The sequence below is a fragment of the Armigeres subalbatus genome, chromosome 1 (assembly GCF_024139115.2).
Source record: "Armigeres subalbatus isolate Guangzhou_Male chromosome 1, GZ_Asu_2, whole genome shotgun sequence".
Lineage (NCBI taxonomy): Eukaryota > Metazoa > Arthropoda > Insecta > Diptera > Culicidae > Armigeres > Armigeres subalbatus.
Genome location: NC_085139.1, coordinates 314,765,671 through 314,790,730, shown reverse-complemented (window position 1 = coordinate 314,790,730; position 25,060 = coordinate 314,765,671). Strand labels below are relative to the sequence as shown.

The 25,060-nt window shown below is 40.7% G+C and overlaps 1 protein-coding gene across 1 annotated transcript; it reads left to right on the top strand.

Moving 5' to 3' along the window:
* The first annotated feature begins 888 nt into the window (after window positions 1-888).
* On the top strand, window positions 889-2,328 carry LOC134217915 (protein lin-31). Its single transcript, XM_062696754.1, has one exon. It carries the CDS (start codon window positions 1,141-1,143, stop codon window positions 2,119-2,121), a length of 981 nt encoding a protein of 326 aa, XP_062552738.1. The 5' UTR covers window positions 889-1,140; the 3' UTR covers window positions 2,122-2,328.
* Window positions 2,329-25,060: the final 22,732 nt, after the last annotated feature.

Sequence of the window (25,060 nt, the reverse complement as noted above, 5' to 3'; positions counted from 1 at the left end):
TAATCGCACATTATATTTCTTAGAGATTTTTTCAACTAATAAAAAGTACGCTTTCTGAGAAAGGTTACTGAAATCTCATTCTCTAGCTAATATATTGCTAACCTTGTTCAACTAATTTCGACCGTACCTCTCGCTCACCTAAAAAAAACTGCAATTTGCCATCACTGCCACCGCCATCACACAACTCGGCGCAGCACCGGGGCTGAGGTGTTTTAAAATAATTTATCACGTTTTGGCACCCCACATCACATCGCGCTCTGCTCGCTTGCCATTCACCGTACCGCTTATGCTGCCAAAACCCACTTCACACCACTTTTCCGTTGCGCTCCCCGACCCCACAATCGACCCATAAACGAAAAACTCGAACCACGCAGCATAGCATCGAGGGCGACGTCGACGACGACGACGGCGGCGGTGGTTGTTGTTTGTGCTTGTCTACTGCCTGCCTGTCTCGTCGCTTGCTTGCTTGCTTGACTTGGAAGCTTGGTTGTTGTGTATATAAACACAAAACAAGCAGAGAGTACAGATCGCAAAACATAAATCATGCTCGTTGTTTGCCAGTCCGCCCTGCCCCGAGCCAACCTCTGACAACATTCCACTTCAGTCGTCGTCGTCTTCTCGCTTCGTTCTCTCTCGCGCGTCGCCTCGTTGCGTTGATTGGCTGCCTCGACCAATCGGTGCATCGTGCTTTCGTCCGAGGGGGAGTGGCCAACAGCCGGTCGGCGGGCTACGATTGGTGCATGGCTTGTTTGCGCAAATATTTATATAAATCTTTTACCCCTCGCAGACGAGGGGGTGTTTTGACCGTTGTTTGGCATGTTTACTGCGAGTAGAATGGCTTGCAGCTTCATCTTTTCGAGTCAGTAGCTGTTTGAATTTCTCCCGACCAGAAGTGCGCGCTTGGCCGATACTCGATCACGTTCCCTGCAGTGGTGGTGTGTGTTTTTCTGAATCACAGAAGCTCTCGGTGCAAAGAAGCCAGAAGAGTTTTTTAATTACTCGATTGTGGAAGCACGCGCGCGTCGGTACTCGAGCCTACTGCGATTCGGCTTGTCAGTTGTTAGCGTGACTAGAAGAATTTGATTTGATAAAATATTGAAGCAATCCGTGACAGTGGAGGAAAACAGAAGATTTAGAACAATGCTAAACTGTGCAGATTTAGTGCAATTCGACCAATACAGCCTGCAGCTGTACAACTATGCTATGGTTGAGCGTTTTCGAACGAATCAGTTTTTCAACTATGGGAATATAGTGACCGACCCGAGAACGCTATCCCGGTTTTTTAAACCATCAGTGTATGTGAATAATCCGGCTGATGTCGGGCCCAGTGCACTACTTGCCGACGCCAGCAAACTTTCATCAGCCCCGAAGCCACAATACAGCTATATTGGACTGATTGCGATAGCGATCCTAACATCACCGGAGAAAAAACTCGTCCTATCGGACATCTACCAGCATATTTTGGACAACTACAGCTACTTCCGCAGCCGAGGCCCAGGGTGGCGAAACTCAATCCGCCACAACCTATCGCTGAACGATTGTTTCATCAAAGCGGGCCGTTCGGCTCACGGCAAAGGCCACTACTGGGCCGTTCATCCGGCAAACGTGGACGACTTCATGAAGGGAGACTTCCGACGGCGAAAGGCACAACGCAAGGTCCGTCGCCACATGGGACTCACTTCGGACGATGATATCTTCGACAACAGTTCTCCGAGACAGTTTTTCCCGGCGATTCCCGCCTCACCGGTCATGAACCCAGCGGCGTACATGCCTACGGCAACAGAGCCTCTCAGCCAGGCGGCAGCAGCTGCGGCGGCAGTTTGCGCCTATCCGACCACCATGGAACAGCAACACGCGATCATCAAGGGCGCCATGGAAAGTTTCTCCCGGAAGCGACAGTTCGACGTGGAATCGCTCCTGAAGCCAGACGATGCGAGCTCATCGTCCAGTCTGCAAGAACCACCGGAGAAGAAAAGTAGACACCTGCATACCCCGAACTCGATGCCGGAAAATGCGGCGCTCGTGTTACCACCGCTCGGTCATCACCCCCATCCGTTGGCCGCTTTCGGAAGCTTAGCGGTGGCCGGACTGGGTCCCAAAATATTACCGAAGCCGACCTAGGCCAGTATTGTTCGAGAATCCAGCAGTGACCGTTTTCTAGTTGTTTAGACATAGACGTACACACTATCGTAGAGCGTAGGTATAAGAATCCTATATTAAGCCGGTTTTTAGTAATAAAACCGAGTGAATCGTTGACTGTAATATTATAACTGTGACACAAAACTTTCCATTGATTAAACGAAAATGATGAAAAAAAACTGAATGCTACCAAGTGGAACTAGTTGATATAGTTTGAGTTGAGAACTGATCATATTCGGAATATCTTTTAATGCATGTTTTCGTGCTTTCGATATAGGGTAACTGTTCAGATTCTTCCCCTTATGGTTTCTTTATAATTTTTGTGATATTTTTGAGCAGTGTGCAGGCATGTTAGCAAAAAGATTCGATGAAACTGGTTCTTTATTTCTCCATTTCGAAATGAGATGAATTAACATAAAATGACATGGAGATGGGAACATTTTTACTATTTTATTTTATCTGTTTGTTGGTAAAAATATTTCATTTCATATAGGGAGAGCTTATGTGACGAACACAAAAGCCATTTAACAAAAAACTCTCTTTTGCGGATTATGTTTACTTTTACACCATATACACATGGTCGTTGATTATTCATATAAACTATATTATTTTGATCATTTGAAGGCCAACTGTCATAAGACGAATTTAGTACTACCCATTTAATTTTGTAATCATTGCAGATACGTATTTCGGCCTCAACTGTAAGGCCGTCTTCAGTGTCTGGTACTTGACTCGATTTGCCGCAGTGGAATTAAATGGAAGCTACTAAACTATCTAAACTAAACATCTTCAATTTTTGTTTCTCCTTATTTTTGTGGCCTTCTGATATCTTAGCAAGAAAAAACAATTGAATTGATGTAGGCTTAACAAAACAGGTGTAAAGAATGGCTATTAGGGTGTCCCAAAAACATTATGTTCGAAAAGTCATGGTGCTCAAGCCTTATATGAAAGCATTTCTGTAGAACAACCCAATGTTCTAAACAATAATTTAGATGTTCCGACAAAGCGATTTTCTTAAAAAGGTGTTTTTTGCACTTATTGTCATTAATTGGCTATATTCGTCTAACTTAAATCACTTTTTCGATTGTTTACACTACTAAAAATCCACACATATTTATTGGCAAAAATCCATAGATTTAACTTATGATGTATATCAGCGGGCACATAACCATCCTCCACGCGAACTACTAATAAAATATATATCCAAATAAATTTTATGTGTGCTCTCGAATTAGCAATTACTTAATTTATGTGTGGTTCTATATCGATTATATTAAGGTGAAGCTATTGCAAAAATTTATAATGGCGACACACATATCTTATATAGATATTTTTGGCAGTGTAGTATTTTTTGTTATTTTTCTGTGCACCACAATGACCATCATGCATAGTAATACGCTAGGTATTTTGCAGTTATGTGACCTCTATTATCTAAATCTCAAAAAAGCTTTTGTGTTCGATAATTTTCGCAGTAAATTACCTCGTGTCCGTAAATTTTTTTTTTTCGTGCATTGTCAATCATTATCTAATTTATACGGACAGTTTTCGTGAAAATAGATCAAAAAAATATAACGCGGCTGAGATATTGCAGTTTAAGTAAATCTTACCCAGTTTTCCGCGAGCGGTAATGGCCGCCAGCTTGCCTACCGGTTTGTCTCTGATTTGATGTTTGTGGAAGTCAACTGCACCCATTGTTCCGAGAATTCTGACCAATGCACTATAAGGCAGCTCAATACAAATATTTTCACGACATTTCTTCAATATTGCCCAAGGACTTCATGGAATACAGGCCTTTGCATCTACAAGCTTAACTGGTTGTCTTCGATAGATTTTTTTCAATTGGTTTAGACTTTAGATTAATGCTCCAAGAGAGCTACATGAATTCCATGTAATAAAGATTTCAAGGTTAACAAGTATACTGCAACATCATTTATTTATTTTTTATGATCATGAACATCTTCAACAAAATCATAAGTATCTCTTCAAGAGCGATTAAAATATCTGCTAGAGCTATTTTTTATCACTACTCGGATCTGTTGTACTGCAGGAACTTTCAGTCACTAAAAAACTTTGAACATCTTCTGAATATTCCAGATTAGATTAATTTTGAATAAGTCGGTTACCTTAGTTGAGTGAGCTTATCAAAGGATTCGACTAGTTCATAGCACTAATGAATATGTCATGTAAATTTTTCTATCGTGATGCTTTCCTGGCATGACGAGTCCGTTTTTTTTAGAGTGCTTGTGTTAGCACTCAGGTGCTTCTTCAGCCAACATTCCGCAAGTGATGCTGGTCAATGAATTATTATATCCCCGACATGGGCAAGGACTTTATGCACCGTAGCAGAAATTTTATACATAATCAAATACCATTCATACAGCTGCAAATACAACTGGTTGGTTACTTTGCATTTGTTGTCTAACTTTTTAGACTTTATCAGCTCTTGGTAGTTTATCGCAACCAGAATGTTCTAGAACCGGTGTATTAATTAGTTCTTCGTTAACGTATAATGTTTAACTTAACAGGTTTGGATTCGAAAACACTCGTAGACATATGTTCCCAGCTGTATCTGATCTTGCTCCACATTGCCTTGCCGTGGCTCCGAAGCTATCATAAAGCCTTTTCTGTATAAGCTGTTTTCCTTTCAAGCACTATTTCTTTAATATCTTTCATACCTGCCACTTTTCAAAATCTATTTGGTAAGATATGTGTAGAAGGCACTTAAAAAATCGCATCAATGCGAGTAATGGAGTTTTTCCATAAGTGTCCCTATCTCTATCTCTTCCCTGGGTAAATATTCTAGGAGTTTGAAAAAGGATGTACACTTTTTAGTGACTTGGTCACTATTTTGAGCCTAGTCACTAAAACGTCTCTATTTGCATCCCAAAGTCACTGAAGTCACTATTTTTGGATGGCCTGTTGTGAACAGTTCAAATTAAAAATTATTCGTACTTATCATTATCAACCAAATCAAATGTGAATCTGTTAGCAATATAATAAATTTAGGATATATGCACCAAAGAAATTTCAAGTGCGTTGTGAAAATCTTGAGGTTTATTCCTATTCATGTCTACTATAATTTTTTTATTTGCAAATGGAATTTGTTAAAATGCGAAAGTAAAGAGTACAGAATTGAGGAGTATTGGAACCAGAACCACGTCTGTTGATGAACGTTAATACTCTCCGGTGACAATGATAGGGAACAGCCTCAGTTTCGTTACACGACAATGATGTTAAATGTTCATTGTTTCTCAACGTCAGGGAGAATAATGAGCGATAAGGGCATCGATGACAGAAAGTACATTATGATTGTCAAATGGTTGTTAAATCCGTTTATGATTGTTAAATCCGTCTTGCGACCCTTGGAGATAAGTCTCGAAAAAAAATTGTAGAGCAAGTTATTCTGACACAAGCCACTAAATTAAAAACTTTAAAAGTTAGGGGTTTGCCAAGGCTAGGACTAAGCATGCAGACTTACGTTAATCTCATCCCAGGGGCTGTCCAGCCTACAGATTCTACTGATATGGCGGCCTCTAGCCGCCGGATGGTGGACGCCGGGTTCACCCTGGCCAATACCGATGCAATGGTTCAGCTTTTAGGGAGGGATTTGCGCACACTGCACTCGCTAAAGGTCGGGGAATCCCGATTTGGGAAACGTTTTAGGAAGTTCGGCTTTGGCCACACTTGCCGACACTTTCACAGCGGCGGTTTCGATGCACTTGGCTATCGCTAATCACGAATTCCACAGTTAGTGACTCAATTCTACGGCACTGTCACTTCGAGACGATTAACTACCGCATTTGGGGTTCGGACGGTCTCTCTAGGTTATCGACCATTCACTCCGGTCAACGTAGTGAGGTTTCCAACAGGCTTTCACTTGTTCACACGCGGAACACTTCGAACTCTGGGCTTCACGGTTACCAACAATCGACACGGTACGTCTATCTTTAACGAGCACCAAGCACCAAGAGAACTTCTCTGCAGTCCCGTAGTGTAATGCCGAAGCTCGGTACTAAACTTTTTCATTCTCCCTTTTTTACATCTTTTCTTCGCAACTCAGGTTTACTACCTCGGGAGGCTGGGTTACCAACGTTTTTTTTTTCGACGGCGTGTGTGAGGCAAGATTATATAAGAATAATTCTAGCTCCTATATCTTTACGCTTTAATTTTCTAATATTTATGGAACATTGAAAATGTAACAACTTTTTGATTAAAATTATTTCAGAAACATCATATTTTTATAAAAACGATTCAGTGTATTAACAATTAAAATAGATACTCAAAAAACTAGTGTGGAAATAAATGAATTGGTCGGATATTTAAAATCTAAAAGTTAAGAGGTGAGCCAGCCTAGGGCTGCAAGCCTCTTTAATAAAGAAATAAAAAAAAATCTAAAATGAAATTAAAATTAATGAGATTTAAAAGATTTTTTTTAACTCGAGGTTATTTGGCCACCCATTTTTAATTACCTTAAAAACTAAATTCATTTAGAAATTAAAGTTCATTAGAATTTCTGGATTTCTAATGACAGACCATCGTTTTAGGCCGTTTTAAATATTTAAAAACTATTCTGTCTCCACCCCCCTCAGATTTTTTTGCCCAAAAATAATATTTTGAGGGGGCAACGAAATAAAATTCGGATTATTTTGAGAATTTTCTATCCGAGGAGTTTTTTTGATTTTTTTCATTTTAATATTTATTTTTTATTATCCCCCCTTCCTTGGCCTTCCGGAGATCAATAAGATAAAACGTTATTTTAATATTTCTCGCGCTTAGATTCATAGGGGCGTAACTGTATTGATCGATGTCTTTTAATCGATTTTATGTTTTGTTTATAACTCAATTGTTTTAAAAGCTACAACCGTGATTATTGATTCTGATGCAAGATACAATCATCCTTTATCACACCAAGCCATTAAATCATAGACAAACTAGCGCAATTCGGTACAATAATAAAAAGAAAACATCGACGAAGAGAAATCGATCAATACAGTTAAGCCCCTATGAAACTGTAAGTTAGCTTACGTAGGAATATAGAACATGCGACTCACCTTTTGGACTCATCCCAGGGGCAACCTAGCTTTCCTAGCCGAGTGGAAATTTCTACGTTGGGAGAAGGGCTTCTCCTTTCTGCCGCCTGCCGCTGTAACCGTGTCACTCCGCACTATCGATCGAACTCGACCCGTTCACGTGTTACTTCCTTGGACGGGGAGGTATTCCGACATTTCACAATTTCACGACAGTTTTGCACTACGGGAGATGTGTACGGGAGATTGTTGAAGTGGGTTTTGGCACTGCCTCGTGGATCTTCAACCACGCCCTATGGACCAGTCTCTTCCACGATCGCGTGGGGGTTGTTGCGTTAGTCACTACACTCGTCTGATGAAACCCCTGATTTTGGACAATTCGCGAATAAGAGGGCTCTTCACTTGTAGGGAACGCCACGTCGGTCACGAAACGGAACGATCTCACCAGTCACTTTTGAGGATACTCGACCACTTTTCCGAGATTTTTAGAAGTTACACGTCTTATCGCACTGACGACTCGAACAGAAGAGAGTGAAATTCGTTCGCTTGATCCACTTGAACCACCCTTGTAGACCGAGTTTCATTCGTTTGGGCGGAAGACACCTCCCGAACATTTTTGGCATTGCGTTTTTTCGGCAATTTCGTACTGTCGGAGTGGGATGTCGGTGGCGGTGATACCAAATAACAATTTTTTAACAATAATAACAGTTTCCTAACTCCTAACGAATAAATTTTATAATAGGTTTTAGATAATTTTAAGTTTGTTATTATAGGACATTTGTTGAAATGTAACAAAACTAAGTGCGAGATTTGTAACCGCCTCACTGGATTTTTAAAATTTTCCTCAGAATGCCACGTCAAGTTCAAAATCTCAAAAACTTCATTGAAATTTGTTATATTTTCTTCTTATTGGCATTACATCCCTCACTGGGACATTGCGCCTCGCAGCTTAGTATTTATTAAGCACTTCCACATTTCGGTTCAATTGCCTCCTTGATTAAATCACCCGACTTGGACATTAATTTACAATGTTGTGAAAACTCATATGTGAATATGTACATTACGTGGAAGATATTGGTTTGAAAAATGTATTGGAGGTAACGGCTTTCCCTTCGTGGGAAAGGTCGTGGTCGTGGGTTCGAGTCCCATCGAGGGGAAAGTGGCTACCTTCAATAATACATTTTTCAAATCAATATCTTCCACATAATGTACATATTCACATATGAGTTTTCACAACTTCCGTTTCATTTGTTAACTGCGAAGTTTCTAAGCCAAGTTACTATTTTTGATTTGTGTATCATGCGGCTAACACGATGAAAATTTTATGCCCAGGGAAGTAGAGAAAATTTACAACCCGGAAATTTCCTAGACCAGGCCGGGAATCGAACCCAGCCACCTTCAGCATGGTCTTGCTTAGTAGCCGTGCATCTTACTAGCAAAGGAAGGCCCCGAAACCATAGTTCAATAACATGTTAAATAAAAAAAACCTTTTTGCCTTTCTCGTATACTAAGTATACGGAAAGGCTATATGTAGAACTGCTCCAAAACCGAACTTTTTATAGAAGGCTCGGAGACCCATAGTGTTATATACCAATCGACTCAGCTCGACGAATTGAGGTGATGTCTGTATGTGTGTATGTATGTGTGTGTGTATGTGTACAAAAATGTGAGACACGTTTTTGGGCATTTATCATTATCCGATTTGCTCGCAACAAGTTGCATTCGACGCGGAATGCAGTCCCATTGGTTCCTATTTAAAATTAGATCGAAAAAAAAAACTGCCAAAAAACTGTTTTTACGTGCAAAAAAAAGCAAAACGGCCAAAAAACTGTTTTTACGTGCAAAAAAAAGCAAAATGCTCCAATCTGGATTCGAACTCGTGATCTCTTGATCGTGAAGCGGCTACTACACCACAGCACCATCGATACACATAGCATGTGACAAGATACATACTAATATAAATCATCGAATTGGTCATATATTCATTACCTCTATAAGCATCAGAGTTTATCCTGCGTACCCTAGCGATAGCGATTCCTATTCTGGAAGTATTAATGGATCGAGAAAAGAAAATATTAGCTTTTACCGTTGATTATTAAAGTATACAGTTTCAATACATTAACTTAGAGCAAGATGGCCGGTGGTGAGTACTTTTCCGATCGCTACTAAACGCGCTGCTAAAACAGTAGCGCAGCGGACAGGTGATCAAATTTGGTAGCGCGATAACAGTGCTGCTATTTGATGAACTATTAAATGTCACCTGTACGGAATGCAGCCACCAAACCACCAACCGAAAATAGTGACCAGTGCGAAAAAGAGTGACTAAACTAAAATGACAGCGCTGCGAGGATGATCAAAACACTCGCGCCCAGTAATGATGCTGTAATAGATGAACTATTGAAATCGCTTGGATACGCTGTTTCTTTAATTGAGATAAAAGTAGATTGACTATTAATTTGAGGATGTTAATGCAAAATTATATTGGAACCTCTCAGGTTACGAGTGCCCTATGCAAATTACCAAATAGTAATTTGGGGTGACCTTTTTACGATAGGATATCCGTTCAATAATTAAAAATCCTCTTCTCTGCTAAACGTTAGCAAGGATGTTAACGATCATCCAATAATTTGCGTTCGATCATTGAGTAGTTTGTCAATAACACATTCCAGAGACTGAATTTCATAAAAGGTTGTATGGTGGACTTCTAGTGCGAAGGTTTTTCTACAACTTTGCCTAATGGTTCGCTATTAGAATTCAACTATTAACGGAGTTAGAGCGCTAGTTGCAGCTACTCAAACTAAATGATTGGAATTTTGTTATCATTTAGTCTAAGTTACTGAAACTATAGCTATAGCTCCGTTACTAGTGGAATTCAAACAACGAACCATTGGGCAGAGTTGTAGAAAAACCTTCGCACTAGAAGTCCACCATACAACATATTTTGAAATTTAGCTTCTGGAATGTGTTATTGACAAACTACTAAATGATCGAATGCAAATTACTGAATGATCGTTAACATCCTTGACGTTAGACATGACTTTTCTCATGTCTTATTGCTATCAAGCGCTAAGAAAAGCACAAATACCCTATATTGTGGTGTTTTTTACACTTTTATAATTTATTTCCAAATATTTCTTCCATATAATAATCCAATTTATTTAATTCCACGTATTTCATAAAAAAAACTAATTCAATCTTTTCCTCCTTTTTCCGAATCCTCACTCACTTTTTCCTCTTTCACTCCAGTCCCCAGTGGTCTCCACTCTCTTACGGAAGTTCCATCACAACGGCCCCCCCCAGCAAACACAGCGACGGGCATGAGTCGATGCGATTGCTCATGGTATTCCTTCAATTAACCACGAAATGGTTTCAGTAAGCTGATATGGAAAAATCCCCGTTCCTTTCCAGTTGAAGGATTCTCCAATACAAATACATCAGGACGTAGGACTTTAACAAACGGCCCCTCATAGACGAAGAAAAACTTTTTGGTTACTGCATCTATTGTGGACGATGAAGGGTTAGCTTTTACTAACACATAATCCCCAGGCTTGAAGAAGGTTGTCTGTGGCGGGGTATTCCTATTTCGTTTCTTGGCAGCCAGCGTCAAATGAACACGTATCTGATCCAAATCGACCTGTATTGGGTCGTTTGGTGATATGCGTAGGAAATCTTGAACCGCATCATTTGGTGTTTTTCCTAGTTGAATTTCAATTGGAGCATATCCCGTTGATTCATGTTCGGCTCCGTTAATCCAGTTGGCAAATTTCGTGAGCATTGTTGACCATGCTTTATGATTATGTTGACAATATGTACGACAGAGTCTGGAGAGTTCTCGCATTGTTCGTTCTACCGGATTTGCTTGTGGATGTCTTACAGAGGTGTGAATTAACCGTATGCTCAGCTTCTCCATCGTTTGAACCCAATAACTGGATGTAAATTGACTGCCTTGATCGCATAACACCGCCGAAGGGGTTCCGTAAACGTTGAAGTGTTTTTCCATCCGACGACACAAAACCTTGGCTGTTGGTGCTTTGATCGCATACAAGGTGACGAACTTCGAAAACACGTCGATAACCACTAGTACATGCCGTACTCCTGCTACACCGGGTGGAAGCGGTCCGAACAGATCGATAGACAACAATTCATTTACTTCAGAGGGAAGAATACTTCTTGTAGTTCCAGCTAAAGTGTTATTAACTGGTTTGGACAATTGGCAAATCCGGCAATGACGAACATATTCCTTGGTCTGTTTCCTCATTCCTTTCCAAAACACGGACTTTTTCATTCGACTATACGTTTTGTTAACTCCAAAATGTCCCAGATGATCATGAAAATATCTTAGAATTCCTTCCGTAGACGCTGCTGGTATAAGCAGTCTCCACATTCACATGTTTCACTAATAGAAGTCCGTTTTCTCGACGATAGGTACACATGGGTCTATCTCGTAGGTCTCCTTCCACCATATCGCTGAACTCTTGAAGCAGAGGATCCTCCTTTTGTGCCTTTTCCAGTTGTTTTAACACTGATCTTAGTTGTTGTTCTTCCGGGGTAAGTCTGGCCAGGGTAAAAAGTGTACTTCTGTCTCCCGATTCCAATTGACCTTCCGGATGTCGGGAAAGCACATCAGCCCACGTATTCTCGCTGCCTTTGCAATGCACGATTTCGAAATCAAACTGTTGAAGAAACAAAATCCACCTTGTGAGCCTAGCGTTGAGCAAACGACACTTCTTCAAGAAGATTAAAGCCCGATGATCGGTAATGATCGTGAAGCGTTTTCCCAATAAATACTGGCGCCACTTCGTGACAGCCCAGATTATGGCCAGTGCTTCCAATTCCGTGGCTGTATAGTTGATCTCTGCAGGTTTTAGGATGCGGCTGGCGTAGCTGACTACTCGAACTTGATTGCTCTCACCATGTTGGAAAAGGACAGCCCCTACCCCGGCGTATGAACTGTCGGTTTGCAAATTGAACTGTTTCCCGGAAATAGGGTACTTCAAGATTGTGTGTTCCAGAAAAAGTATCTTTACTCGATCAAAAGCACAAGTTTGCTCCTCTTCCCATTTCCAGCTGACACCTTTCTTCAACAGGTCATATAGTGGCTTTGCAGTAGCTGCAAAATTGGGAACAAAACGAGACACATAACTGACTACACCCAGAAAACTTTTTAAGTCCTTTTCAGACTTGGGCCTTGGAAAGTTGGTAATCGCTGAAACTTTTTTTGGATCTACTGAAACTCCATCTTGCCCTACAACATGTCCAAGAAAATCAACTTCCGATTGCGCGAAAATTGACTTACTGGCTTTTCATTATCCTTAACCAGGACTTTATTGAGCCTTCGGGCGTCCAGGCAGGTCCGCACCTCGCCATTTTTCTTCGGTGTAACCACCAGAGGATTTACATACGATGTCGGAGCTCGAGAAATAATGCCCCAATTCTCCATCTGTCGAATTTGCGCTGCTACTTGTTCCATATAACAGTATGGTATCGGATACTGTTTCACGTTGAAAGGAGTCTCATCCGTTAAAAAGATCTCATGTTCGTATAGTGCTGTACACCCCGGGGTATCCGAGAAAACGTCTTGGAATTCCTCGAGTAGTGTCCTCAGATCCTTCCTCTCTGATTCGGTCAAGTTTGCGTACTTCACACCATTCTTATCCTGTTCCTCGATCGTCTTCAACTGACTAACCAGCGACTCATTGTTCAGCCTTTGCTCCCGTTCAGAAAATGTCACTAAGACCTCATCATTCTCGGAACGTAGCAAAATATCTTTAGACTGGTGACAAATTTGGGCTCCTGTATCGTGCAAAAACATTTCTCCAAGAATGAGGTCACAATAAAGGTCCTTGACGATCACCAAAATAAGGTCAAATAATAGCTTTTGTATTTGACCTGTGACAAAAATTTGCGATGATATTTTGCTGCTTTTCTTTCCCATAGCTCCTCGAACCAATGTGTTTGTGACAGGAAATTCTTCCATTTCTACCTTTGCTGCGACCAGGCGGTCAAAGAGGTGCTGTGATATACAGTTGTTTTCACTGCCCGTATCAATCAGGCCCAGTACGGAAACTTCTCCAAAACGAACTCCAATCTTCGGCGATGGCCGATAAGGAATTTCTTCATTCGCGTCGTCTTGATCATCGTCCTCCAGTAGTTCCTTCGATCCCACAAAAACGCTTGCCGCTGTACGGAAGTTTGCTGCATTACCGTGACCCACTTCTTCTTCAACATCCACTACTGCTGTACGAATTTCCCTGGTATTCTGTCGACCGTTATTGTAAGCTGCATTGTTGTTACGTGTTGCGTTCGTTTGTTCCTCTGGTCGGTTGCGCCAAGAATTCTGCGAAGAACGATACGGTCCGCTATTTCTACCTCCATTATATTGATCCTCTGTTTGCAACAGTGAATAGGCACTAGCAATATCCACGCACGTATGTAGCAAGTAGGACACGTTGCGAGGGAAGTGTCTACTCAACTGTATTACTAGATCCCGTTCCGGAGGGGCCTGGTCAAGATATCGTGCTTTGGTGACCAATGTTAAAAAGTATTCCGTCATCCTCAAACCAAGTCGAAAATCGTATGACCCATACATTAATTCATCTCGAACGAGTCGTTGAGCACGTTGTCCCCAATATTGTTCTCTGAAGTATTGTTGGAATTTTCCGTAGTCAGCTAAGAGGTATCCGAACCCTCTAGCCCATGTTCTTGCTTCTCCTTCCAGGCATGACAATGCCATTTGTAGTCGTTCAGCCGCTTGTAGTACAAGATTATCACAATAGACGTGAAGTTCCTGTAAGAATTCCACTGGGTGGCAGTCATCGAAGTTTCCGTTAAACCTTGGTTGCAGTAGACTATTAGCAGTAATACCTCTGCCATTCACTGGAATCGACATTCCCACTGATCCGTAGCCAAATCCACTGTTCCCATCGGAACCCCGGTGTTTCCGGGCCAGGCCGAGCTATTGTTGGTGGTTGGCATTCTCCCAGTCGCTACGTTTCCCGGTGTCAAACCCGGCGTCGCCATTCCCGGAACTCCTCCTGACATCACCAATCCATTGAACTGAACACTTTGAATATCCGACAAGCGCCGGCCCAAGGATTGTACGGCTGTTGTTAATTGTTGAATGGATTGTAACACGGCCGGGTCCGTTTGTATCGCTGTACGCCCATTCTCCTCTTCTCCGCCTTCATTCACATTGTCTCCATCTATGTCGCCATCGATGTCTCGTCGCTGTTGATCGTGTTCCTCATTGGATTCGTTTGTTTGAACCTCCGTTACTGCAGGTTGTGTTCCCTGCTGACGCGCCCTAGCGTTGGTGTAACCACTTAAATGTTGATGTGCATTGGTGGACTGGTCCTCATTTCCCTGCGACGAAGTTCCCGCTAATAGGTTCCGGTAATCGGATCGTGCTGGCATTGGTGGCCGTAAAACTGCTGGTTCCACACCTTGAGGTACGAAGGGAGGCGGCAGTATGGGTTCCCGCGGTGTGGAATTTCGATCGTTCATCGGCAGGTTTTCTTGCATGTTGCCATACGCCCACGGGGGTATGCCGCTAATGTTAAAGTTGGGATTCGGGAACATTTTGCTGATCCAAGGTTCCCTTTTCTGGCTTTCACATTAGCCTTGGATAAGTAAAATTTGCTGCTCAATATTCCAATCGTTGTGCTTGTCGATGTTCTATATTTGTTTTGCTTTCGTCTTTCTGTTTTTTTTATTGTTCCATGTCACATTGACAGTTACCGCTGTCACTGCTAACTCCGAATGTCGCTTCACATCTTTTAACTAAACTGGTATATTTCCAGGTTACGTCTATGATCGCACATGTAGTCATTTTACACTTTTTAACCGTTTTCAGTACTCAATTATCTTTGTAGCATACTTTCAACTAAATCATCTGCTTTTTTTCCGAGTTTTTTTGTCTCAAACTACAAATAACTGTCAATCACTTAATTCAGTTCGCCTCATATTGCAGTCGATCCGTCTTTTAACGAATCATCTCGCCGGAGCCTCCAACTGTGGTGTTTTTTACACTTTTATAATTTATTTCCAAATATTTCTTCCATATAATAATTCAATTTATTTAATTCCACGTATTTCATAAAAAAAACTAATTCAATCTTTTCCTCCTTTTTCCGAATCCTCACTCACTTTTTCCTCTTTCACTCCAGTCCCCAGTGGTCTCCACTCTCTTATGGAAGGTCCATCACAATATAACAGCCTGTAAATACTCCTCAGTCCTCATATAGCAATTTCAAAAAGCATCGTGCTTTGTTTAACACGTTCAACGCTCTCCCATTCGAATGCGCCTAAAAGAAGGAATGGCAATGTGCCGTTGCGCAGTGGTGGTCCCCTATACAAATGCTCGACTAAATTTACGATCGCGCTTAAAATTTAGCAACAGTAATTTTGTAACGCTGAATTCATTTTGAAATTTAAATAGTTATCCAACATATGCTATGCTATCCAAAGACTTCCGGAAGCCCATGACTTAGGATCACAGCAGCGTCTTAATTCTAACCTTGAAACAGTAAATTTTCCGCTTTGGTGCAGCAAGGCGCAATTCGCCAAACTAACCACTGTTAAGTGACAAAATATATATTTCAATGCATCATATCAGTTCTTTCCGAATCTTTCCCGATACAAAATTCAGTCAAATTTAATTTTCCCATACATATATGTTTAGGAGATACTATACACCATCAACTTGAACCAAGTCACCAAAAATTAAATTTACTAACTATTATTTATTATTTATTCAGACTAAGGCCGTATGTAAGGCGGTATGTAAGAGTCTTCTCCATTCGGCTCGGTCCATGGCAACACGTCGCCAGCCACGCAGTCTACGGAGGGTCCGCAAGTCATCTTCCACCTGATCGATCCACCTTGCCCGCTGCGCACCTCGCCTTCTTGTGCCCGTCGGATCGTTGTCGAGAACCATTTTCACCGGGTTATTGTCCGACATTCTGGCTACGTGCCCGGCCCACCGCAGTCGTCCGATTTTCGCGGTGTGAACGATGGATGGTTCTCCCAACAGCTGATGCAACTCGTGGTCCATTCGCCTCCTCCATGTACCGTCCGCCATCTGCACCCCACCATAGATGGTACGCAGCACTTTCCTTTCGAAAACTCCGAGTGCGCGTTGGTCCTCCACGAGCATCGTCCAGGTCTCGTGTCCGTAGAGGACTACCGGTCTAATGAGCGTTTTGTAAATGGTCAGTTTGGTACGGCGGCGAACTCTATTCGATCGAAGCGTCTTGCGGAGTCCAAAGTATGCACGATTTCCAGCCACTATACGCCTCCGAATTTCTCTGCTGGTATCATTTTCGGCAGTCACCAGTGAGCCCAAGTACACAAATTCTTCTAGCACCTCGATTTCATCACCACCGATGCCAACTCGCGGTGGGTGGCTCACATTGTCTTCTCTTGAACCTCTTCCTATCATGTACTTCGTCTTCGACGTGTTGATGACTAGTCCGATCCGCTTGGCTTCCCTCTTCAGTCTGATGTAGGCTTCCTCCATCTTCTCAAAGTTACGTGCCATAATATCTATGTCGTCGGTGAAGCCAAATAGCTGGACGGACTTATTGAAAATTGTGCCACTCGTGTTAATCCCTGCTCTTCGTATTACCCTTCCAAAGCGATGTTGAATAGCAGACACGAAAGACCATCACCTTGCCGTAACCCTCTGCGGGTTTCGAAGGGACTCGAGAATGCCCCTGAAACTCGAACTACGCACATCACTCGATCCATCGTCGCTTTGATCAACCGTGTCAGTTTATCCGGAAATCCGTTTTCGTGCATTAGCTGCCATAGCTGGTCCCGATCGATTGTATCATATGCGGCTTTGAAGTCGATGAATAGATGATGTGTGGGCACGTTGTATTCGCGGCACTTCTGCAGTACTTGGCGAATGGCGAACACCTGGTCCGTGGTGGAGCGTTCGCCCATAAAACCCGCCTGGTACTGCCCCACGAACTCCCTTGCAATTGGTGCTAGTCGACGGCATAAAATTTGGGAGAGTACCTTGTAGGCGGCGTTCAGCAATGTGATTGCGCGATTTACTAACTACAATTAACAAATTGACCGCCACTGCGGCGGCGTTCAGCAATGTGATTGCGCGATTTACTAACTACAATTAACAAATTGACTGCCACTGTGGATCGGTCGGCTTAACCATCGTAGCATCAGCGGCAAGCCGTGCTTCTGTTCTATTTTTACGCATATGCATCATTCTTTGTGGCGTTCAATCAGCATATGGGAGCGCAGCTGGTGTGCGGGAAGACGCGGGACGCATGCGCAGTCGCTTCAGTCTCTTGCCGTCGGATGAATATTGCCGTATGAAGCATCACCAACACACATCGCATTGCGTGCGGCAATGTTCTATTTTTAGCTCAGCTGGGTTGAATGTTGATCCGAGCAAATGAGATTTGGGGAAACTGGTTCATGAGTATTACGGGAAAAAAAAGGAAAAATTTGGATGTCTGCGCGGAAATAACGCGCAGAGGGAAATCCCCGGTCTTAATTCCTTGGATATAGCGTCTGCTGCCCCATAAACTCGCAAGCTTCTAATTTGATTGAAAATTTTGTCTTTTCTATTCAGTAAGGCATCTTTTCTTTGTGCATTGAAGCAATCGAATATAATTTTCCACTTATGTTTACTATCTATTGAAACTCGGTGGGCAAGTTTAATTACTACCAAGGTAAATCAAAGGCTATTTTGTTTCTGCTAACAATCATTAAAGAAAACTGTTGAGTACATATCGATTCTCAATTTATGCATTTATGTTTCATTTCCTAACTCCTTCATCATCTAAAGTTCAGACCTGAATTCTTTCAAATATCCCAAATAATCAGATGGATTCAATTATAGAAATGTCATGAATATAAATATAAACAATACACAGCATTAGGTTCCATTGATTATTAGCATGTTAAATACAAAAATTTTGTTTGAATTTTCTAGTATTCAAAACTTTTCTTGCAATGCGTAATATTATACCACACTCCTAGAAAATATGAGTTTTGAAAAAAGTAAGATGGCTAACACGAGGACCGAACTTAAATCCTCTGATTGAGAGCCTATCACGTTACCCCTGAGCTATCTTTGTTTCTTGAGAGGGCAGTGTTCGAAGAACAAGAGGCTACGCGATTTGCAATAAATAACTATTTCACTGCATCAAGACATCGGCTGCTTGTGCATACGTGCGGTAACGCACCAGGTGCTGTGCTTTGGTTCGGTGGCATTTAATCGGGCGTTGAAAAATATAAACCATTTTGACTCAAGTCCCGAAAATGACTCATATTCCGAACACTCGCATTTAAATGGCTATATCAACCTTATTCGCGTGGTTCTTTCCATAGGATATTAATTTCGTTTGTAAAGCACTCGGATTATGTAGGAGAAACTGAGTTTTGGAAGGATTCGGAGAAAACTTTCTATTTTAGGAAGTCAGTAGAAAAAGTATCCAAACTTTTCTATAATCCAAGTATGTTTTAGATCATTTAATAGTCTTAGTTCGATCATTGACAAACTACAATGACTCATTCCAGAGGTTAAATGTCAAAACGTGTTACAGCGGAGTTCTAGTGCGAATATTTTTCTACAGCTCTGCCTAATAGTTTGTTGTTTTGATTCAACTAATAATAGAGTTAAAGCACTAGTTACTAATACTAAATGATAACAAAATTTCGATCAGTCTGTATAATAAGTTACTGCAACTAGCGCTATACATTAGTGCCATAGAAACAACAATTAGGCAACCTTCGATTTATTAAAAACCTTCGCTCTAGAAGTCCTCCACATATCACGTTTGAAATTTAACCTCTGGAATGAGTTATTGACAAACTACTAAATTATCGAACCTATATAAAACCGCTCATAAAAAAATCTACTCCTCCGCTCATTTTTGGCCGCAACGAAAAATACGCGCCTACGAACAACATATACCTCCAGAAAAAAAAGCCAATTCGATATTTTTTTTAATTTGGCCGCCACGTGGTACTTTCCGGCGGTGAATGCTTGGATAGCTCGTGCTATTTGTATTGCGGAAAAAATTTTCACATCTTTGAGAGCCTTGGAAAATGATCACGAAAGTTGTCATTTTGTTGCAAGGCACAATACTAATGATCGAAAACATCCTTGCCACAATCCATAACAAATTACACGAAGGCAAGCAACGATTTTCGATTTTCTGATAGTATATCAGGTATGTAATCATTACGATGTAAATTATTGCACAATATGAGCTTAAAAATTCTGATTTTGGTAACACTAGCTCTGTCACGCGTAATCTATCAGATTTTGTACTTGGATAGTTTACCTGTAGAGTGATCTGATAAATAGTTTTGGATGAGTTTAGAAATCAAAATAATCAATTTTAACCATACATTCATAATTACTGCGAAATGCTTTCCATATAAAGAAAAGCAACCCCAGTAGAATTCTGATCAGATTTTTTTTAAATCAGATCAAATTTATAAATCTTGTTGAAAAGTGTTTGAATGATAATGACAAAAACGGAACTACTCATTGGCAAAAATAGACCTTTCCCGTCAAAAATTTTTATTCGCTTAAGTATTTTTGCCTTTCTCGTATACAAAATATACGTAAAGGCTAGAAATACTAGAATAAGAGATCGGCAAAGACGCCATCTTGTTTCCAATCGAACCGTCAAAAGCGGTTCCAAATCGACTAGTTTACTTTTTTCACCCATAAGAGTCAAGCAAAAAGATCAAGTGATGCCAGTATTGTTTCCACTATATCACACATTTTCATACGTTGCCATTTCGACAGTTTTTCACTCCGCCGGTCTCTGGTTATAGGGTTGCTAGTAAAGGCTATATGTTCGCTCCAAAAACGAGCTTTTTATAGGAGACCCGGAGACCCATAGTGTTATATACCGATCGACTCAGCTCGACGAATTGGAGTGATGTCTGTGTGTGTGTGTATGTGTGTGTGTATGTGTGTGTGTATGTGTGTGTGTGTATGTGTGTGTGTATGTGTGTGTGCGCAAAAAGTCTAGCTCATTTTTCAGGCACTTATCCTTAACCGATTTGCTCGCAACAAGTTGCATTCGACACAGAATCCTGTCCCATTGTTTCCTATTGAAAATTGACCCGATCGGACTACGGGCTAAGAAGTTATGGCCAAAATACTTTTTTTCATATTAAAGCACGTTAAAAAGTGTAGCTCATTTTTTAGGCACTTATCTTTAACCGATTTGCTCGCAACTTGCATTCGACACAGAATCCTGTCCCATTGTTTCCTATTGAAAATTTACCCGATCGGACTATGGGCTTAGAAGCTATGGCCAAAATACTTTTTTTCATATTAAAACACGTTAAAAAGTCTAGTTCATTTTTTAGGCACTTATTCTTAACCGATTTGCTCGCAACAAGTTGCATTCGACACAGAATCCTGTCCCATTGTTTCCTATTGAAAATTGACCCGAACGGAGTATGGGCTAAGATGTTAAGGCCAAAATACTTTTTTTCATATTAAAACACGTTAAAAAGTCTAGCTCATTTTTTAGGCACTTATCCTTAACTGATTTGCTCGCAACAAGTTGCATTCGACACAAAATCCTGTCCCATTGTTTCTTATTGAAAATTGACCCGATCGGATTATGGGCTTAGAAGTTATGGCCAAAATACTTTTTTTCAAATTAAAGCGCGTTAACAAGTCAAACTCATTTTTTAGGCACTTATCCTTAATCGATTTGCTCGCAACATGTTGCATTCAACACTGAATCCTGTCCCATTGTTTCCTATTGAAAATTGACCCGATCGGACTATGGGCTAAGAAGTTATGGCCAAAATACTTTTTTTCATATTAAAGCACGTTAAAAAGTCTAGGTCATTTTTAAGCACTTATCCTTAACTGATTTGCTCGCAACAAGTTGCATTCGACACAGAATCCTGTCCCATTGTTTCCTATTGAAAATTGACCCGATCGGACTAGAGGCTTAGAAGTTATGGCCAAAATACTTTTTTTCAAATTAAAGCGCGTTAACAAGTCAAACTCATTTTTTAGGCACGTTAAAGCACGTTAAAAAGTCTAGCTCATTTTTTAGGCACTTATTCTTAACCGATTTGCTCGCAACATTCGACACAGAATCCTGTCCCATTGTTTCCTATTGAAAATTGACCCAATCGGACTATAGGCTAAGAAGTTATGGCCAAAATACTTTTTTTCATATTAAAGCTCGTTAAAAAGTCTAGCTCATTTTTTAGGCACTTATCTTTAACCGATTTGCTCGCAACAAGTTGCATTCGACGCAGAGTCCTGTCCCATTATTTGTTCAAAATTGACCCGTTCAGACTATGGGCTTAGAAGTTATGACCAAAATTCTTTTTGCCTTTCTCGTATACAAAGTATACTTAAAGGCTATATGTTCGCTCCAAAAACGAACTTTTTATAGGACCCCCGTAGACCCATAGTGTTATATACCGATCGACTCAGCTCGACGAATTGAAGTGATGTCTGTGTGTGTATGTGTGTGCTCAAAATAATCTCTCTCACTCACTGACTGACACTCACTTATCCTTGACATCTATCTAAATCTTGTCCCATTGTTTCGTATCAAAAACCGGCCCAATCGGACTATGGGCTTCGGAGTTATGGCCAGTTTTTACAAAAAAAAAATCTTACTCTCTATTTAGGCACTTCAAGACAAAATTTTCAAAACGACTTATCTGCTTTTGTAAACAGAGATTCAAACGTCGATTGCACGAATCTCATAGCACTTCGACACAAACCAACGCCATCATCAGGTAGCCAAGACCTTCACCTGCCTATTGGTAGTGATTGTTTGCGTTGGAGTGTTATCAGATTCGTTGAATCCACGTTCGAATTTTTTGTTTACAAAAGCAGATAAGTCGTTTTGAAAATTTTGTCTTGACTTACTCTCGGCCGATTTGCTCGCAACATTCGACGCAGAATCATGTCCCATTGTTTCCTATTAAAAATTGGCCAATAGTCCGGGCTCAGAAGTTATGGTCAAAATACTTTTTTTTATACCAAAAGTGCGAATAAATTACTCCCTCGCTAGAAACGAGAAAGGCACTATCACCGCTAGGTGGATTAATCTGGGTTTTTAAATTTAAAACAAAAATCGAAAAAGTGCTGTTTTTTAAGATTGGCCCGATTTTGAACGAACATCGAGTGATTTTTTTCAGGTCGGTTAACACGTGCACACGTTTTCGGTTTTTGTTTTCGATTTAATAGTTAGAGGCTTCAAAGAACCCATATTTTCTTTGGGAAAGTAGACCTTAAATAAGCCAAAGAATCGACTGAAACATTGAAACGAAATACAATTTTTGACGGGGATGGTCAACTGAATTTTTATCTATATGAAGAATCATATTATTCAAAACAACAATTTCAGCTGGATTCTGGCTTCAAAACGGAATTTTCAGAAAAAGTGTGTGTATGTGCATGTGTGTGCAAAAAAAATCTAACTCATTTTTCGAAATCTTATCTTGAACCGATTATTTAAACAGGGAATCCTGTCCCATTGTTTCACATTAAAAATCAGGCCGAACTGGGGAATGGGCTCAAAAGTTATGGCCAAAATACAAATTTTTATACTATGTCTGAAACTCGATTTGTGCAATTGCACAACCTCATCACATTTTCCGGGCACTTAACCTCATCCGATTTGTTGCAAGCAAATTGCATCCGGCAGCAATTATTACAATGTGTATAAACAAATGTGAATTTTCAATTCAATCTATCTTTATTTACGAGATTTTCGACCCTAGGCCGGTTCATCTGGTATAAACAAATGTGAAAAATAAGTCTTATTCACCAATTAGGTTCTGCAGCATGACGTCACGAATGAATGCGGTCCTCGTCGAATGAACTTTTTTGACAGTTCAGTAGTACTTTCCACTGACTTCGACAAGGATCGAGTTCGTGATTGGTTGGCTGCCCCCGAGTCCAACGCGAAGTACTACTAATCAGTCATCAGTTTGAGGTTAGATACAGACGCTGCAGAACCTAATTGTTATTTTAGACTTTTCATATATGTTTATTAACCATTTTGAACGAGCGAGAAAGGCATCATCACCGCTAGGTGGATTAATCTGGGTTTTTCTTCCTGCGGTGGGTTCGTTTTTCGGTTGCTCTTGCTTCCTTGTACCGATCTCGATTCGATCGGGTACCCGACACCAAACTTCGGCTTCTGACAACGTTCTTCTCGTCTGTCACTCTCTGACACTCCACATCGAACCAACCCGTCCTGGGTCTGTGCAGTGCCTGCCACTTCTCGTGCTGTTGTGCTCACTGACTCTCATAGATCGCTGATGATGTCGCTAACGTTGATTGCACTTATCCATTCGTCTAGCTTCTGGCGGTACTCAGCCGATACTCCTTCCGCCGACAATCGCTGGATATTGTTCGCAGTGATCTTTCGTTTGATACAGTTGACAACCTTGATCGAATTTTACTGACAACGAGGTAGTTGTGTGCTAGGATAGGATGTGACAACTCAATTGAGACTGCCTTGTTGTTTTTAGTCGGTTGCTCTGACGAGGTGGTCGCCAGTGCTGCCAAAGTAATTTGGTACAAAACCTTCTAAATATCATGTATCAAAACTTGATGTTTTTCTTCCAGTTCCATCCACTATTTATGTAAGACAAGTGAAAGACTAACAGAGAGAAGTTTTCGCTACTGAAAAAAATGACTTTTAGATCGAAAATGACGGAGTAGTAGTAGTAAAATTCTTCTTTATTTACACATTTTTTGTTCTACAATTATTTTTGACATGTACAGTGATCGGCCGGCTTGGCCCTCCAACTTCAATTTTAATTTTTATTATTATTATTATTTTTATGTTTCTACTTGATTTTTGAAATATATTGTATCATGACGGCCTTCAGGAGGCGCTAGTGTTTTTTTTTAATTTGATAACCTAACTACTATGTACACTAATATTTACAATTCGAAAATGACGGAAAGGTGTATGATATTGCTTAAAATCAACAGTTTTAAACCTGTACAACCCTTGAGAATAATTTATATGGCGTTTGCAGTTCAATATAAATTTATTTCTTACCAAAAAAGTGAAACTCAAACATTTTCGTATTTTGCTTAATTTCAACTTTAAAAACCTGCAACACGGCCAAACTAACAACATGCTGCCCTACGGAAAACGCGCCGCTACCAATCGAAGTAATCGATTGTCATATTCAACCAATCAGCAACCGGTACGATTGTGACAGCAAATCGGTACGATTTTTACTGACTACTTGTCACATCCTATCCTATCCTAGGTTGTGTGGCCCCAAATTGGCCGGAGCGAATTGTTATGACAGCAGCTCTCCGTGGGTGCGTGTGCACGCCACGAAGCACAGTAGGACCAATCTTCAAAAAGACGGTCAAAAGCCACTTTTTCAAAGTGATCCAAATCAATAACTTGGGTCGCGGGTTGTTAGTAGAATACTTGACGATGATGTAAACACAGTTTTGAGTCATTTTAATTGAATGGATCTTACCTTTACAATCAATACAAGTTCAGCATGTTGTCGATTTTCAATTCTCTAAATCTTTTAACATTTATCTAACTGCTTCAATATGTTGGCCACAACGTATACATCGCCCAAACCTATTACATTTGGTACCATTACAAAGTGTAGTCCTAAAACTAATAAAGCCACGCATATACGTTCGTAAATTATTTTTGATCGCGCAGAAAGTCCTTGGTCTTTATCATGTTATCATAAAATTATTATTGTATTATCTTCTTGCTGTCTTCATTGTGAAATTCAAAAAGGTACCCATCGCATCGGTACCCATCAATGAAATTCACACTATAGCTTCATTTTTTTTGTCAGGAATCCAATCCTGCAGGTAAATTAGGTACCGCCACCCTCCGCCCACTCAGTTATTTTGGTTT